The sequence below is a fragment of the Capsicum annuum genome, chromosome 10, assembly GCF_002878395.1.
Source record: "Capsicum annuum cultivar UCD-10X-F1 chromosome 10, UCD10Xv1.1, whole genome shotgun sequence".
NCBI lineage: Eukaryota > Viridiplantae > Streptophyta > Magnoliopsida > Solanales > Solanaceae > Capsicum > Capsicum annuum.
The window spans coordinates 871,539-887,863 of record NC_061120.1 but is presented as its reverse complement, the minus strand read 5'-3'; the positions used below and the strand labels follow the sequence as shown (position 1 = coordinate 887,863).

The 16,325-nt window shown below is 37.7% G+C and overlaps 2 protein-coding genes and 1 non-coding gene across 6 annotated transcripts; 1 reads left to right on the top strand and 2 right to left on the bottom strand.

Annotated features, from left to right (window-relative positions):
- Positions 1-222: 222 nt before the first annotated feature.
- Positions 223-4,839, bottom strand: LOC107845522. 2 transcript variants are annotated; one of them, XM_016689886.2, is made up of 3 exons: positions 3,819-4,839; positions 1,142-2,800; positions 223-821 (listed from the first exon to the last, which is right to left on the bottom strand). In XM_016689886.2, the coding sequence occupies exons 1-3, from the start codon at positions 4,020-4,022 to the stop codon at positions 732-734; spliced, it is 1,953 nt and encodes a 650-aa protein (XP_016545372.1). In that variant the 5' UTR covers positions 4,023-4,839; the 3' UTR covers positions 223-731. The 2 variants fall into 2 exon arrangements, with proteins under 2 accessions (XP_016545372.1, XP_016545373.1); XM_016689887.2 differs by having other exon boundaries at positions 1,142-2,797.
- A 3,606-nt stretch (positions 4,840-8,445) lies between these two features.
- LOC107845434 (serine/threonine-protein kinase D6PK) lies at positions 8,446-13,265 on the top strand. 3 transcript variants are annotated; one of them, XM_016689749.2, is made up of 3 exons: positions 8,446-8,606; positions 10,112-11,226; positions 12,249-13,265. In XM_016689749.2, the coding sequence occupies exons 2-3, from the start codon at positions 10,265-10,267 to the stop codon at positions 13,123-13,125; spliced, it is 1,839 nt and encodes a 612-aa protein (XP_016545235.1). In that variant the 5' UTR covers positions 8,446-8,606; positions 10,112-10,264; the 3' UTR covers positions 13,126-13,265. The 3 variants fall into 3 exon arrangements, with proteins under 3 accessions (XP_016545235.1, XP_016545234.1, XP_016545236.1); XM_016689748.2 differs by having other exon boundaries at positions 8,490-8,704; XM_016689750.2 differs by having other exon boundaries at positions 8,533-9,044.
- A 926-nt stretch (positions 13,266-14,191) lies between these two features.
- TRNAF-GAA lies at positions 14,192-14,264 on the bottom strand. Its single transcript has one exon. It is a non-coding gene; the product is annotated as a tRNA-Phe (tRNA).
- Between the last annotated feature and the right edge of the window lie 2,061 nt (positions 14,265-16,325).

The window sequence follows — 16,325 nt, the reverse complement described above, 5'->3', positions numbered from 1 at the left end:
TATGAATTTGGTAGAACTCAATAGCTCTGGTCTCGTCCTAGAATCCAGAACCTATAAACTTAAAATCCCATCTCTATCCCATCTCTAAATTTACCAGTTCCATTAAAAAATTTAAAATCTTAGATCCGTCTCTCGCCATAACATATTTGGTAGTGTACTCAATGTCTCCAGATATTTGAAATGGTGGTAGATAACTCACTCTACTCTACACAACCAAAAAAGTATTCAGAAAGATGATACAGTACTACTCATAAATATACAGTTGACCAAAGAGCTCACAACTTTACACACATTTGACAGCTTTTGGTGAGGTCCTCGAGCCAATTTGCAATGAAGACGACGACGACAATAACATACCCAGTGTATTCCCAGAAAGTGGGGTTTGGGGGAGGGGGGTTGCAATGAAGACGACAACAACAACAACATACCCAGTGTGTTTCCACAAAGTGGGGTCTAGGGGAGGGTAAACTGTACGCAGTCCATACCACTACCTCATATGAAGTAGAGAGTGTTCCCGATCAATTTGCAATGAAGATGAACTGACAAGTATGGAGACATACATAAACATCGAGCCAACTTGTAGAGAGCACAGGGAGATACAAAGCCAACCATTGATCCACGAAAAGGATTCATTTGCTACTATAACACTTCGCGATCAAGCTAAGTTGCAGCATTACATCCATGGCTACGAGAGGTTTACAACAGGTACATGACACGCGAGCTCGCTCTATTTATTCCTTCTGTGCTTCGAGTACAAACTCAACATACAAATCTTTGATTCCAATCACAACAGTAGTTATCAGCGGCCCCATTATCGCTCCCTGCATAACATAACCACAGCATATATAAACCGAAGAGATAAGCATTCAGTACCTCTCGAACTATGATCAAAGTTGCTACGACATACTCTAACTTCACAGGGTTTTGATACCCCTCGAACTCAATTTTACTGTATTCTTGTCACCCTTTTGTGCCGACGTGACACCTTTATTACATAAAATGAGGACCACTTCAATGGTGCCACGTCAGCTCAAAATGTTGACCAAAGGTGTCACGTCAGCTAAAAAGGATGACAAAAATAAGCTAAAATTTAGTTCGGGGGGGTAATAGGACCCTCGTGAAGTTGGAATTTGTTACTTACCTCAATTGCTGAAGAACACAATGTCATTCCACCAATAACACTTAAACCAGTGAGATATGCACTATAACCAGGTATATCATCTTGAATTTCACAAGTACCATATTCCATAAGCACAAGATGAATAACCGATACACCGATAGCCAATACATATCGACCGTCAAACACCAACTGTAACGCTGCTGGGATAGTCGAAAGCCATGTAGGGAAAATCGGAAACAAAGGACTTATAAATGCAAGAACAGTCGACATGTACAGGAAGTGTATCGCGTATAATCTGAACAACAGCCAAGTTAGGCATCCTTGAAAGAATGCAATCTCGGCAGTTGCTAAAATGACCCCGGAAATTGCTTTATCAAGAACATCAACACATCGAGTCCTTGCAGAATGTGATATTGGTAGCATGCAGATAACTTGTTCCGTTGCTCCTCCAGACTCCGATGTGATAAGATAGTAAAGTACCCAGAAGAACACCATCGACTGAGATACGAAGTTGAAAAGACCTGCAGCTCCTGAAAGTATAGAGTTCCCTATCGAGAACACAAACTGTACGCTGCTACCTAAGAGAGAAGTGCTGGTAACGAGTACACCTTGCATAATATTTGCACCTTGAAGGGCGAATCCTTTCGCCTTTTCAACCAAGTCCTTTCGAGTGATGAACAATTCCTTGAAAAATGCATCTGTTTCTGTGTACATTTGTCTCCATTCGCGATCCTTGATCCTCCTTTTTATGCTCATGATCTTCTGAGTATATCGTGAGCGTGATGACAAAGGGGTAGACCGCTCAAAAGAGGCATTCGCTGGGGTTCTGATAAAGTGTTTGATCCCGGAAACAAACTCAGTCATATTATACTGCTTAGCATAGGTATCTATCTGGTAGAATACAGTCTCGTAGAATTGACTACTGTACTTATCAACCATCGCGGAGACATCATTTTCATCCATCCATTGTTTGACACCGATTTTCTCAGCATAGTTACTCTCCTCTACACGAGATTTCAATGCAAAAACAGCGTCTTTTCCTTCCACTCCGATCTCATAAGAGAAGAAAATCGTACCTGCCAAGGATCCTATGCTCAACCCAATAATAAGTCCTACCGCAACAATGGTTTTCAATCTTTTCAATATCCATCCAGTGAAGAAAGCCGATATGGACAGTCTACGAAAACTATGACTCCTAAAAGACGTTACTGCATCCATCGTAGACTCCACACTGTTAGCAGGAAACATAAATCCCATTGCAAGAAGAGCAACTGATCCAAAGAGACCGATTTGCTCATACGCCATGACAAACACCCAAAAAGAGACTAGCCACCTCAACAACATGAAAAATCCGCTTCGATTACGCCTCAAGACACTACCTTTTTGTCTCCTAAGAACAACACCGAAAATCATTTCTCTGATATCAACGAGCGTGCCAACAAAAATCCTGAATACAGCAACCGGGATAGCCAAAATAGTCTCGGTAAGGCCTAGCTTTAATGGTTCAGACCAGAATGCAACGAGGGCTTGCTGAATTCCTCTTAAAGGTATCGAAAAAAGCACAGCCCACAATATAGGTCTTAAATATTCTTCAAGCAATTTTCCAACAGCGTAAAGAATGAAAATCGTGAAAGCAAGACCAGCATGAGCCATCGCGATATAGAGGGCCAAGCGTACCTGCTGAAACATATATAAGTTGTAAAACAATACACTCTCGCTAACATATTATGCATTTATACGAGATGGTCACACTGGCAGAGCTAGGGAGTCGCAAGAAGGTTCATCTAAACACTGTATTCATCAAGACAATACAATAAACTACAACTTGATACAATACGATACATTATGAAACGATATGTAACAACTAACAACCATCGGGACAATTAGATGACATGATCACACACTCCAATAGTACCTGAGATTCATCTGAAACGTTACACTCTATCCAAACATTATATTCATCAGAACAATACAATAAACTACAACTTGACACAATACGATACATTATGAAGCGATATGTAACAACTAACAACCATACGGACAATTAGATGACATGATCATACACTTCAATAGTACCCAAGATTCATCTGACTGATCAGGACAATACAATCAACTACAATATGATACAATACGATACATTATGAAACGATATGTAACAACTAATTACCATCCAGACAATTAGATGACGTGATCACACACTTCAACAGTAATTCTCGACCTATATACACAGTATAATTTTCTGACGAAGGGTTGTTCAACTGATCATTCTTAAGCCTATATAACTACACCATTGTAATTTAGTAGCTAAAACCTTTTAGATGACATGATCACACACTTCAATAATACCCGAGATTCAGCTAAAACGATACAATCTATCCAAATATTATATTCATCAAAACAATACAAAAAAGGGCAGCCCGGTGCACTAAATCTCCCGCTATGTGCAAGGTCTGGGGAAGGGCCCCACCACTAGGGTGTATTGTACACAGCCTTACCTTACATTTTTGCCAGAGGCTGTTTCCAATGCTTGAACCCGTGACCTCCTAGTCACATGGCAGGAACTTTACCAGTTACTCCAAGGCTCCCCTTCCATCAAACCAATACAGTTTGATACAATACGATGCATTATGAAAAGATATGTAACAACTAACAACCACCCAAACAATTAGATGACATGATCACACACTTCAAATAGTACCTGAGACTCATCTGATAAAAAGTTGTTATCTTTGTGCTCTTTGGCTTCTGGGATTGTGGAAGGAGTTTGTGTGGAGACATGGTTGTTGTTCTTGGATTGTGAATCAGTTTTCTTCATTGAAGCAGATCTAAACATCTCTTGCCATGGTGGACTAGAGCTACTTGATTCACTCATGGGGTCAGAGTTATAATCTACAAGCTCCATTAACAAGATAAAAATCAAATCTTTAACAGTAATTTTTCTTGATGAATTCCAAGAAAATTGGGAATCTGACAAACCAAGAATGTTGGATTTTTTTTTTCAGTAATATGCTGACAACACAAGTTGCATAGTAAGTGAATGGTGAGGAATTTTGATTCCAAGAATGGGAAAGTGTAGTCAGACTTACAGTCACTGACCACAAATGATTGTCAACCGTATGTATTCCCAGTGGCGGACCCAGAATGTAGCAGTCGTGGATGCTCAGGAGGTTCAAAAACATATACTTACACCCAAAGCTTAAGGTTCCCCGTAGAAATCAAGGTATGCAGCTATCTTCTTGATTTTATGGGTGCGCTTTTTCATTTTATACTAATTTTTATACATAATTTATATAATTATACTTATTCTGTATCAAATTTAATGGGTATCGGAGCACCACAATTTTCCACCTAGGTCCGCCGTTGTGTACCCCTCTGATTCAATTTGTTTGTCTTTACTTCCTTTTTCGATCCACTCTAAACAAGAATGTTTCGTATTAGCAACTTTCCACGATGTTCAAGATCACAAAATTAAAGTACATTTTGGTATATTCTACATATCTTTAGCTCGCCAGGAGGTCACGGGACCTCTGGCTCAAGTAACGCTGCATGCAATACACCCTTGTGGTGGGCTCCATTCCCGAACCCTGCGCATAGCGGGAACTTTAGTACACCAAACTGCCCTACATATCTTTAGCTTAAGATCAACTTTCTAAAACTCCGTGTTAGTTAAAAAACAGACAAACAAATTGAAACGAGGGGTTATTTCTTTGAAGTTTGCTTTTCTAAAAGATGATATTTTGTATATTTGTATATTTCTTGAACCTTTTGGAATCAAATATCTCACATAAAGCAAAGTGAAGCAAGTAATGTTCTGATTGGTTTTAGTGATGGGACCTGTCTTACTTGCTTTTGCTGTCACTTTGTCTCCTTATTCTTTGTCCATAAGTCCTTATATTAGCACATTTTTTCTTGTATCCAGTAATTTCTCGATCTATGATCAAAGTTGCTCCTATCATTTCTCTGAACTTGATTTTAACGTATTTTTATCATTCTTGTTACGAGACACTCCAAAAGTGCGTGCAGTAGTACCTGTGCATGAAACTACATATCATTTGGTGATGATGTGGTTTTACTTGCTTTGAATTTAGTTGTCGTTTTACTTCTCGACCTCAACTTATTTGGGACTGAGGCATAGTCGTTTTACTATTTTAGTGTAATGAGGAAAAGTTAAAGTTATGTTGCTCGAACTTTTTAAAGTTATTGTTGTATATGTGTCAGATTCTCTGAAACGCACTAACTTTTAGAGTATCCGGTATGCATCTGTTGGACATCTTTAAAGAGTTCGAACAGCATAGATCAAAGGGTTTTTGGGAGCCTATGACAACAATAAAGAACTTTATTGATACATTATTTATTAGGAGGGAAAAGAAAAAGATTACATTTGACAAATTATAATTATAGTTATTATTATAGTAATGATTAATAGTAATGATTAATAAAATTGGAAAGGTTAGAAGTCAAATGGTATCATCACATATTCGTTGCTCGAACGCGATTAATACAGTCCACTCTATGTGATACCATGCTCGAACGTGATTGATACAAATCACTCTACGTGCTATCACATTCGAACGCGATTGATACAGATCACTCTACGTGCTATCATGCTCAAACGCGATTGATACAGACCACTCTACTATGCTTGAACACGATTGATACAGACCACTCTACGTGATACCATGCTCGAACGCGATTGATACAAATCACTCTACGTGCTATCATGTTCGAACGCGATTGATACAGATCACTTTACGTGCTATCATGCTCGAACGCGATTGATACAGACCACTCTACTATGCTCGAACACGATTGATACAGACCACTCTACGTGCTACCATGCTCGAATGCGGTTGATACAGACCACTCTACTATGCTCGAGCGCAATTGATTTAGGTCACTCTACGTGCTACCATGTTCGAACACGATTGATACAGGTCACTCTACGTGCTACCATGCTTGAACATGATTGATACAGATCACTCTACGTGATACCATGCTTGAACGCGATTGATACAGATCACTCTACATGCTACCATGCTCAAACACGATTGATATAGACCACTCTACGTGATACCACGTTCGAATGAAATTGATTCAGACCACTCTACTATGCTCGAACGTGATTGATACAGACCACTCTACGTGATACCATGTTCGAATGCAATTGATACAGACCACTCTACGTGATACCATGCTCGAACGCATTTGATACAGATCACTCTACGTGCTATCATGCTCGAAAGCGATTGATACAGACCACTCTACGTGCTACCATGCTCGAACGCGATTGATACGAACCACTTTACGTGATACCATGTTCGAACACGATTGATACAGACCACTCTACGTGCTACCATGCGCGAACGCGATTGATACAGACCACTCTACTATGCTCGGACACGATTGATACCGACCACTCTACGTGCTACTATGCTTGAACGCGATTGATACAGACCACTCTACATGATACCATGTTCAAACGCGATTGATACGGACTACTCTACGTGCTACCATGCTCGAATGTGATTGATACAGACCACTCTACGTGCTACTATGGTCGCAAGAGAGGTCAAACAGTGACACCCACATCTTCAGTTTCTATCAGCTGATATTTGAAATTCACTGATTCAATTAATTTAAATTCCCGTTGAATAAAACTTTCTAGAAACTTTAACTTGTCTTCCCTATTTGTCCTTTTATATTCATATGAATGAAAGAAAGAACAATTATTTGTATTTTTAGTGTGGTGAATTTCACATATTTAAAATTACTCTTAAAAAAGGTCAAAATTTTACTTTTCACCTATTGAGTATGATTTGAAATTAACTTTAAAGTTAAAATTCCTTTTAAAAATTATAGATAAAAATGTCACTTTTTCTTAATGATGAATGGATAATATTAGTCAAAGTTTACTCAATTTCTTTGACTCTTTTTTCTTCTCTTTGTTCAACAGTCAACAAATTATCTTAATGTTTGTCAAATTATATTACCAATCAAAATATTAGATTAAAAATGAGTTTTTTACAAGTGGATAGGTAAAAAGATGGCAATATTTTATAATTTATGTATAATTAATAAATAAATATAATATGCTGGAGACAGTGGTGGCCCATATGTTGATTTAGAGTTTAGACTTTTGTGTTTGGGACAAAAAAATATATTGAAAATAATTAAAAATTGCGATGGAGCGATAAATATTTTTTTACTATTATTTAGACGTATTCGATCGATCCTTTAATATGAATTCGTCCTTGTTAAAGATCATTTTATTAAAACATTGAGCTAAATGATTAAAATACATCTAAAGTATTACGTTTTGTGAGTTTCATATCTGAACTATACTAATTATATATCCTAACACACCTCAATTATCGGTCATTCTCTTTTACTATCTGAACTATGGTAATGTTTCAGATAGGAAAAGGAAACAACTAAAAGTAACGGTGCGTTTTGATAAATAGTTGGTTGAGAACACATGATAATTCAAGTAGAAAAGACTCACAAAACGTGATACTTCAAGTATATTTTTGACTGTATTCTCAAAAGTTTTTGACAAAAATTCAGACGTTTTATATCTGAACTATCACAATACATCTTAATTATCAGCTAGTCTCTTTTTCTACTAAAAAAATGATCATATTTTTGGTAGCAAAAGGAACCAACTAATAGTTGAGGTACGTTTTGATAAATAAACGTGATACTTTTAAGTATATTTTTTACTGTATTCCCAAAAGTTTTTGACAAAAATTCAAACGTTTTATATTTGAACTATCACAATACATCTTAATTATCAGCTAGTCTCTTTTCCTACCCAAAAAGATGATGATATTTCAGATAACAAAAGAGCAGAACTGACAGCTATTGTGCGTCTGATAAATAGTTGACGATAATTCAAGTATCAGAAGTGAACATCTAATACTTCAGATAGAAAATTCTGTGAAAACATAATACTTCAAGTATGTTATGAAAGCAAATAACTGATAGTTAAGCCGCATTTTGATACATAAAAATGGATAGTTTGGTGCACTAAAACTTTCGCTATGCTCGGGATCCAGAGAAGGATTCCACCACAAGGGTGTATTGTACGCAACCCTATCTTACATTTCTGCCAGAGGCTGTTTCCAAGGCTTGAACCGTGACTTTTTGGTAACATGACAACAACGCATTTTGATATATAATTAGTGATAATTCAGCTAAAAAAAATGACTCACTTAATGATTCAAATACAAAACTCATAAAAATGTAATACTTCAGGTATACTTTTAACTATTAGTATTTTATAATTATTTTTGATATAAATTCAAATTTAATCGAATCTCGATACAGGTAAACAATGATATAAAAAGTTCAAACCCCACCATACTCCTCTCTTCCCCATGCATTTGTTAAATGTATTTTTGTTTTGTAAAGTCCCCAAAGCTTCTTTCTTTCTACACTTTCAAAAAAGCAGTTGTTTCTTTCTTCTCTCTCCACACACTTTACTTTGGTGAGGTCCCCTCTCTTTTTCTCTCTTTATCTCTGTCAACAGTAGTGCTGCTAATTCCCCCCCATTGCTAAAAAGTTTTGATCTTTGTGACACTTGAGGTACATAGTAATTTTTAGACTTACTTTTTTGGAAATGGTCCTGTATGTTTGTGGATGTGTTTCTTTCATTAGTTTGGCTTTTTAGTATATGGGGTCTTTTTGGGGTTGTTATTTGATCCTTTTGGTAGGGTTTTCTTGGAAAAAGTTTTGTGTCTTGGCAAAAGATCTGTGTGCTTTTTCATTGACCTTACTTCTGTATTGCTTTTCTTGTTTTTCTTCTATGTGGGGTTGGCTGGCTGGCTGTTCTTGTATTGTGATTTGTGGAGTTTAATGTATGCATTTTTTGGTTTGGTGTTCTGTTTCACTTGATGGCTCCAAGAAAAAGATTCAGTCTTTTGAGGTAAATCACTGGGATTTCAGCATTTTTTTGCACTAATGATTCTGAATGTATTCATTTTTTGGTTTGGTGTGTTGTTAACTTTCATGGTTTCAAGAAAAGATTTGGGCTTTTGAGGTAAATCACTGTGATTTTAACTGTATTAGGCTTTTTCTTGCACTACATATAATTTGGGGGTCTATGTGATATATTGCTCATTGATTTGGTGTCTTGTTTCACTTCATGATTCCAAGAAAAAGATTTGGCCTTTTGAGGTAAATCACTATGATTTCAGCTGTCTTAGGCATTTTCTTGCACTATATGTTATTTGGGTGTATGTAATATATTGCTTATTGATTTGGTGTCCTGTTTCACTTCATGGTTTCAAGAAAAAGATTTAACCTTTGAGGTAAATCACTGGGATTTCCGCTGTCTTAGGCAGTTTTTTGAACTAATGATTCTGTTAAATGGCTTTTGGGTGCTGGTGAATGTATTCATTTTTGGGTTTAGTGTGTTGTTAACTTTCATGGTTCCAAGATTTGGCCTTTTGAGAGGTAAAACACTGTGATTTTAGCTGTATGTCTATGTAATCTATTGCTTATTGATTTGGTGTCCTGTTACACTTCATGATTCCAAGAGAAAGATTTGGCCTTTTGAGGTAAATCAGTGAGGTTTTAGCTCTTGGACAACTGTTTGCAATACTTGTGATTTGGGTCTGTTTAATAAATTGCTTATTGATTGCGTATTAGGATATTGTGGATTTTGAAGTCATAATAGATATCTCAGTGTGCATGTCTTGTTACTTAAAAGATCTGTTGTTTTGCTCAGAAGTAGCTTTTGTTGTTTATTGATGTATTAAGTTGTCTTGATTTATTATCATTTACTTGATCCTATTGATGAGCCGAGGGATTACCGGAGACGGTCTCTCTACCTTTGAGGTAGGGGTAAGTTCTACGTACATCCTACCCTCCCCAGACTTGAGTTTGTGAGACTACACTGAGTATGTTGTTGTTGTTATTGTTGTTGTACTTGATCCTATCGATTACTTGGCCTCTAAGTTCATTTTGTGTCTCTTGATTGTGTTTATGCAGTTTCGTATTCCGATCTGGGGACTTTTATGCTGTTTGTGGAGCTTCTGATCATGATCTCTCTTGCTGTTGACAAGGGTGTTCATGGAATGAACTTGGTCGTCGAGTAATGGGATTGGTCGGCCAGATTGCATTAGGGATTCGTTGTTCATATTAATGGCATCAACACCTTCTGTCAAGAGTTCACTTGAAAAGCTGAATAAGTCAGCTGGAAATCAAGCAGTAGAACGTAATTCTCGTAAATCAACACCTTCCCAAGTTTCAAAGAGTAGCAATTCTGGTAACACGACTTCCAAGGAGCTACAACACAATGATCGAGAAGTTGCAGCTAAGCAGCTTATGGCAGAAGCAACAACCAAAAAGAAGTCAAATAGCAATCAGCAAGTAGAATCAGCGGACTTATTAGTTGATAAGTTTGATTCGAGCCTATATTTGGGAAATATGAAACATGCTCCAAGTAGTGCAGCTTCTACGCCCTGTGAAGCAAAGGGCTCGCAATGCGGTGTTGATCAGGAAAAGAAGGCATCAGAAAATGGAACTAAGGACAACTCAGCTTCATCCAAAGTTAGTGATGGGGCCAGTAGCCTTGCGAAACCAAGTGGAAGTGCCAAAGTTAGTGATCGAGCTGAGTTCGTTGAGAGCGGAAAGAGCAGCATCTGTAGGGGAAGCACAAGCACCGATGTAAGTGATGAAAGTACTTGCAGCAGCTTTAGCACCAGTGTTAATAAACCACACAAAGCTAATGACACAAGATGGGAAGCCATTCAAGCTATTCGAGCTAAAGATGGAGCGCTGGATTTGAGACATTTCCGATTGCTAAAGAAGTTGGGAAGTGGTGATATTGGAAGTGTCTACCTGTCGGAGTTGTGTGGAGCCAAGTGTTATTTTGCCATGAAAGTTATGGATAAAGCATCATTAGCTGGCCGTAAGAAATTGCTACGTGCTCAAACGGAGAGAGAGATATTGCAGTCCTTGGACCATCCATTTCTACCAACTTTATATACCCATTTTGAGACGGAAAAGTTTTCATGTCTAGTAATGGAGTTCTGCCCAGGAGGTGACTTGCACACACTTCGTCAGAGGCAACCAGGGAAGCATTTTTCTGAACAAGCTGTGAAGTACGTTTACTTGATCTGAAACCTCTTTGTTTATTAATTTACTTTTTGACAAGTAGTTGATCTCAAACCTCGACAGTCTTAACATGGTTTCTACTGTTGATTGCTTTAGTGTTTACAAAGATGCGCCACGTGTGTAAGTTTTGCGGTCAACTTTTTCTTGTTTGAATTATTGTAGTATTAATCTCTACGAACTTGAAATAAATAGCTATCTCGGCAGTATATGGAGATTATAGGATGTAAAATCTTGAATTCTGTAGACTTCCCTTTATTTTTTTCCGTACCCCATTGCTCAAGAAGTCAACCGAAAATGGAGTGTGTCCAAATACAGCATGGTCCTAAATACATTTGGATTATGTTTTTCTCATAAAGTAAGAAGTAAATTCCTTGGATCATGTTACGTAACTGGGTTCATCTTTTGTTTCTGGACTATTTGCATTGCGATGTTGCATGCAGTATGTTCTTCCTTTATAGTTAGCATTATTCACTCAGTGGCATCAAGTTCCTCCTTATCTTTTGCAAGATCAAGATCCATATCTTAATTAAGGCAGCAGCTGTTTTAGTTAGCGTCATTTTCTTATGTTTCTTTTCTTGCGTCCAATTAATTTTGTCTCGTTAGCACCCTTGATGCCAATACGAGACAAACATATTTACCAGATATCATCCCGATCTAGACAGAATATTTACCTTGTATTGTTTCTCAGGCATGTTTTTTCTGTATTCTCTCGTCCAAATTTTTGTAGTCCTTCCATTCTGTTTATTTCTTTCCATGACCACCAAATTTTTGTAGTCGTTCCACTCTGATTCTTGGACTTGGATATGGTCATTTACGTACTTTAAGGATTTGGATTAAGTTTATGCATAGTAGATTTAACCTATATACTTGATGAGCTTCATGTTCCAGCAGGTAGAAGTAGAAAGCACGTACGTAATTCCTTTATTGGGACGGTTTAAACTTGTACGCATATCTCTAGATTCTGTCGGTATTATTTTGCGAAGTATTGATTTTTTCCTCAAAATTGTAGGTTCTATGTAGCGGAGATCCTTCTTGCGCTGGAATACCTCCACATGCTCGGCATTGTCTACCGTGACCTCAAGCCAGAAAATGTGCTTGTTAGAGAAGATGGACACATAATGCTATCTGATTTCGATCTCTCCCTTCGCTGTGCCGTGAGTCCAACGCTTGTCAAGTTGTCGTCTCTTGATGCGGAGCCACTCCGGAAGAATTCCGGTTACTGTGCGCAGCCAGCATGCATTGAGCCCTCCTGTATCCAGCCATCATGCGCTGTTCCAACAACATGTTTCGGGCCTCGCTTCTTTTCTAGCAAATCGAAGAAAGAAAAGAAATCTAAAAACGATACAGGGAATCAAGTTAGCCCATTACCGGAACTTATGGCTGAGCCTACTGGAGCACGTTCGATGTCTTTCGTTGGGACACACGAGTATTTAGCACCCGAAATAATCAAAGGTGAAGGGCATGGAAGTGCAGTCGACTGGTGGACCTTGGGTATCTTCCTTTACGAGTTATTGTTTGGTAAAACGCCCTTCAAAGGATCAGGAAATCGAGCTACACTTTTCAACGTTGTAGGTCAGCCCCTCCGTTTTCCAGAATCACCGGTGGTAAGTTTTTCAGCTAGAGATCTTATACGAGGCTTACTCGTGAAAGAGCCACAACATCGATTGGCATACAAAAGAGGAGCTACAGAAATTAAGCAGCACCCCTTCTTCGAAGGTGTAAACTGGGCTTTAATTCGTTGTGCAAGTCCTCCTGAGATACCAAGGCCTATTGAATTCGATAGAATCTCATCGCAGAAGCCATCATCGACTAGTGAGAAACCCGTGGCTGTAAATGTCCGATACCAGCAAAACTCAGATAACTATCTCGAATTTGATTTCTTCTAATCTTTTTACATCAAATCGTGGTCTTTTTTTTCGTTTAGTAGTTTGATGATCATATATATGATTTGTTGTAAGTTGTTAAACAGTCACACAGTTTGTTGTATGACAAGTTTTTTATGTGTTGAATGGCTTATATTGTACTATCTTCCTCGCCGTTCTGTCCTTCCCCACTTAAATATCATGCTTTTGTTTGCGACAGGATTTGAACTTGTGACGTGTATCCAAGTTCATAGTTTGTATCTCCCTCTCCGAACGAGTCATATGAAGTTAGATATCATGATAATAGTAAGGAAATGACTTTCAGGCAGGCTGTGGATTGATCGGCCAGGGGTGGGCCGGTGGGGCCATTTGGGTGGAAAATATTTTCTGGGACTCTGGAAAAAGAAGGAATCTGTGGTTCGATCGGCCAGGGGTGGGCCGGTGGGGTTGGCAGGGCCATTTGGGTGGTCAGACTGGTGAAAGGCAGGTTGTGGATCGTCCAGGGGTGGGCCAATGGGGCCATTTGGGTGGTCAAACGGGCGAAATGAAGCGAACGGACCGGTAAGTGAGGGAAGTTATTTTCGACTTTCTGATGGAAAATGTTTTCTTAGAAAATATTTTCTGGGACTCGAATACCAGAAGCCTCTAGACCAGTGGGGCCATTCGGGTGGTCAAACGGGCAAAATGGAGCGAACGGACCGGTAAGTGAGGGGACTTATTTTCGACTTTCTGATGGAAAATGTTTTCTTAGAAAATATTTTGTGGGACTCGAACACCAGAAATCTCTGGACCAATGGGGCCATTTGGGTGGTCAAATGGGCGAAATAGAGCGAACGGGCCAGTAAGTGAGGGAAGTTATTTTCGACTTTCTGATAGAAAATGTTTTCTTAGAAAATATTTTCTGGGACTCGAACATCAGAAACCTCTAGACCAGTGGGGTTATTTGGGTAGTCAAACGGGCGAAATTGAGCGAATGAGCCAGTAAGTGAGGGAAGTCATTTTCGACTTTCTGATGGAAAATGTTTTCTTTAGAAAATATTTTCTGGGACTCGAACACCAGAAACCTATGGCCCACAAAAAAAAAAGGTAATGCGGTGAACGTGGATCGAACACGTGACCTTCAGATCTTCAGTCTGACGCTCTCCCAACTGAGCTATCCCCGCCTTTGTTATACAAAGCTACTTTGTATACAAATAACGGCTTTCCATATGTTTCCTTTTACATTGACATAAGAAGAAGTAATTGTTACATGCATATTTAACGTTAAAAAAAAAAAAAAAAAAAGGCAGCGCGGTATACTAAAGCTCCCGCTATGCATAAGGTTCGGGGAAGGATCCACCACAAGGATGTATTATATGCAACCTTACCTTATATTTCTGCCAGAGATTGTTTGCAAAGTTTAAACCCGTGACCTCCTGATCACATGACAGCGTTACATGCATATTTAATGTATGTAATTAATTTTGTAATACTAAAGACAAAAATGCCTTTTTATTTGTCTCTTATAATAAAAGTAGATGTTCTTTTTAACTTGTCTACAACAACAACATACCTAGTGTATTCCCATAACGTGCGGTTTGGAGAGGGTAATGTGTACGCAGTTCCTACCGTCCTCACACGTGTCTTCGCTCTATCATACATGTCCTGAATCGACCTCATATACACCACAGTCATCACTCTAGCCTCCAAACACCTCCACAGTATCTCCCTAGGGACTTTGTCATGTCTTTTCAAGATCAGTGAACACCTTGTGCAATTCCTTCTTCCTCTCTCGAAACTGCTCCATTAATCTCCTCACGAGGTGAATGACCTCCGTAGTTGAACGACCAGGCATAAAACCAAATCGATTCTTCGATCTTAATTTAGGTATCGTACTTTCCTTTTTGGCTTGTCCTAAAAATAATATTTTTTCTATATTTTAGTAAGTTTTTCAACTTCAATATTGTACGTGACAAGTTTAAGACCACAAGATTTAAAGAACCATACACATCTTTAATTTAAAATCACAAGATTCAAAATTCTCCCTTTATTTTTTAAAATTTGTGTCCCATTCAACTAAGACACTTAAATTGAGGCTGAAAGAGTATTATTATTTCTTATCATTGGAATTAAATGATCCCAAATAAGTGAATTGTCTAAAGAATATACACTTTAGTAGAGAGAATTATTATTTCTTATCATTGGAATTAAATGATTCAAAATAAGTGAATTGTCTAAAGAATATACACTTTAGTAGAGAGAATTAGTGGATTTTTATTTGTTTGTCTTCCTTTAAGCATGTATTTCCTTCGGTTTCTAAATACTTGTCATGCTTATTAAAAATAAATATTACATAATATTTGCATGTCATTTTATAAAATCAAGACAAAATTGGTTGTGTTATCAATTTAATTTTACCTTTAGTCATAAATATAAAGAAATATTAATTTAAATAGAGATAAAAGTAATAAATAAAGATAATTTTCCGCTAGATAATGTTTTTTCTTAAGGGACAATTATCTAGTAACTTCTTTTACACGTGAATTTCAATTTTAGAAATTTTCCAAAACAGAAATAATCCTAGTTTAACTAGGTTTAGGTATAAACATAACTATAAATAAGTATGTTATGGAGTATCTTTGTAATATACAATAAATTTTCTTAAAGTTGTAAGAACTACTTTTGTTTACTTATATTAGTGATCTTAGTATTAGTAATAAAAAAAAAAAAAATGGCAGTATATGTTCATAATTTTCCCGTTAACGTTGATCGAGCTCGATCGATAGTCGGACGGAGCGATGCCCCGGTGTACGTTAGTTGGGCATTCCCTCCGTAGCGTACCCTAAACATGTACGTACGTTAATTTAGTATGTATATGTATAACACAAAAGAAAAAAACGCTGAGACAAGGAAATAACTGCGCGGACAACCTCGGGGAAGAAAGAACCGGGAAGACCTAGTGGTACTGCATCGCCCGCCACGCTCCATGCATCAGCTCCTTCTCGCGGACATGGCCCACGTAGCGTACCCTAGATACCCTAAACATGTACGTACGTTAATTTAGTATGTATATGTATACGTAGAACACAAAAGAAAAAAAATGTTGTTGTAAACATTTGTAAATGTAAAAGAAAATATAATGATATTGAAATATTATTTCTTTGTTATTCTAAAGTGTACGTGCTTTATTATGTTATTTTATTCCAAACTTATATGTATAGATCAGAAAACACACACACATATGT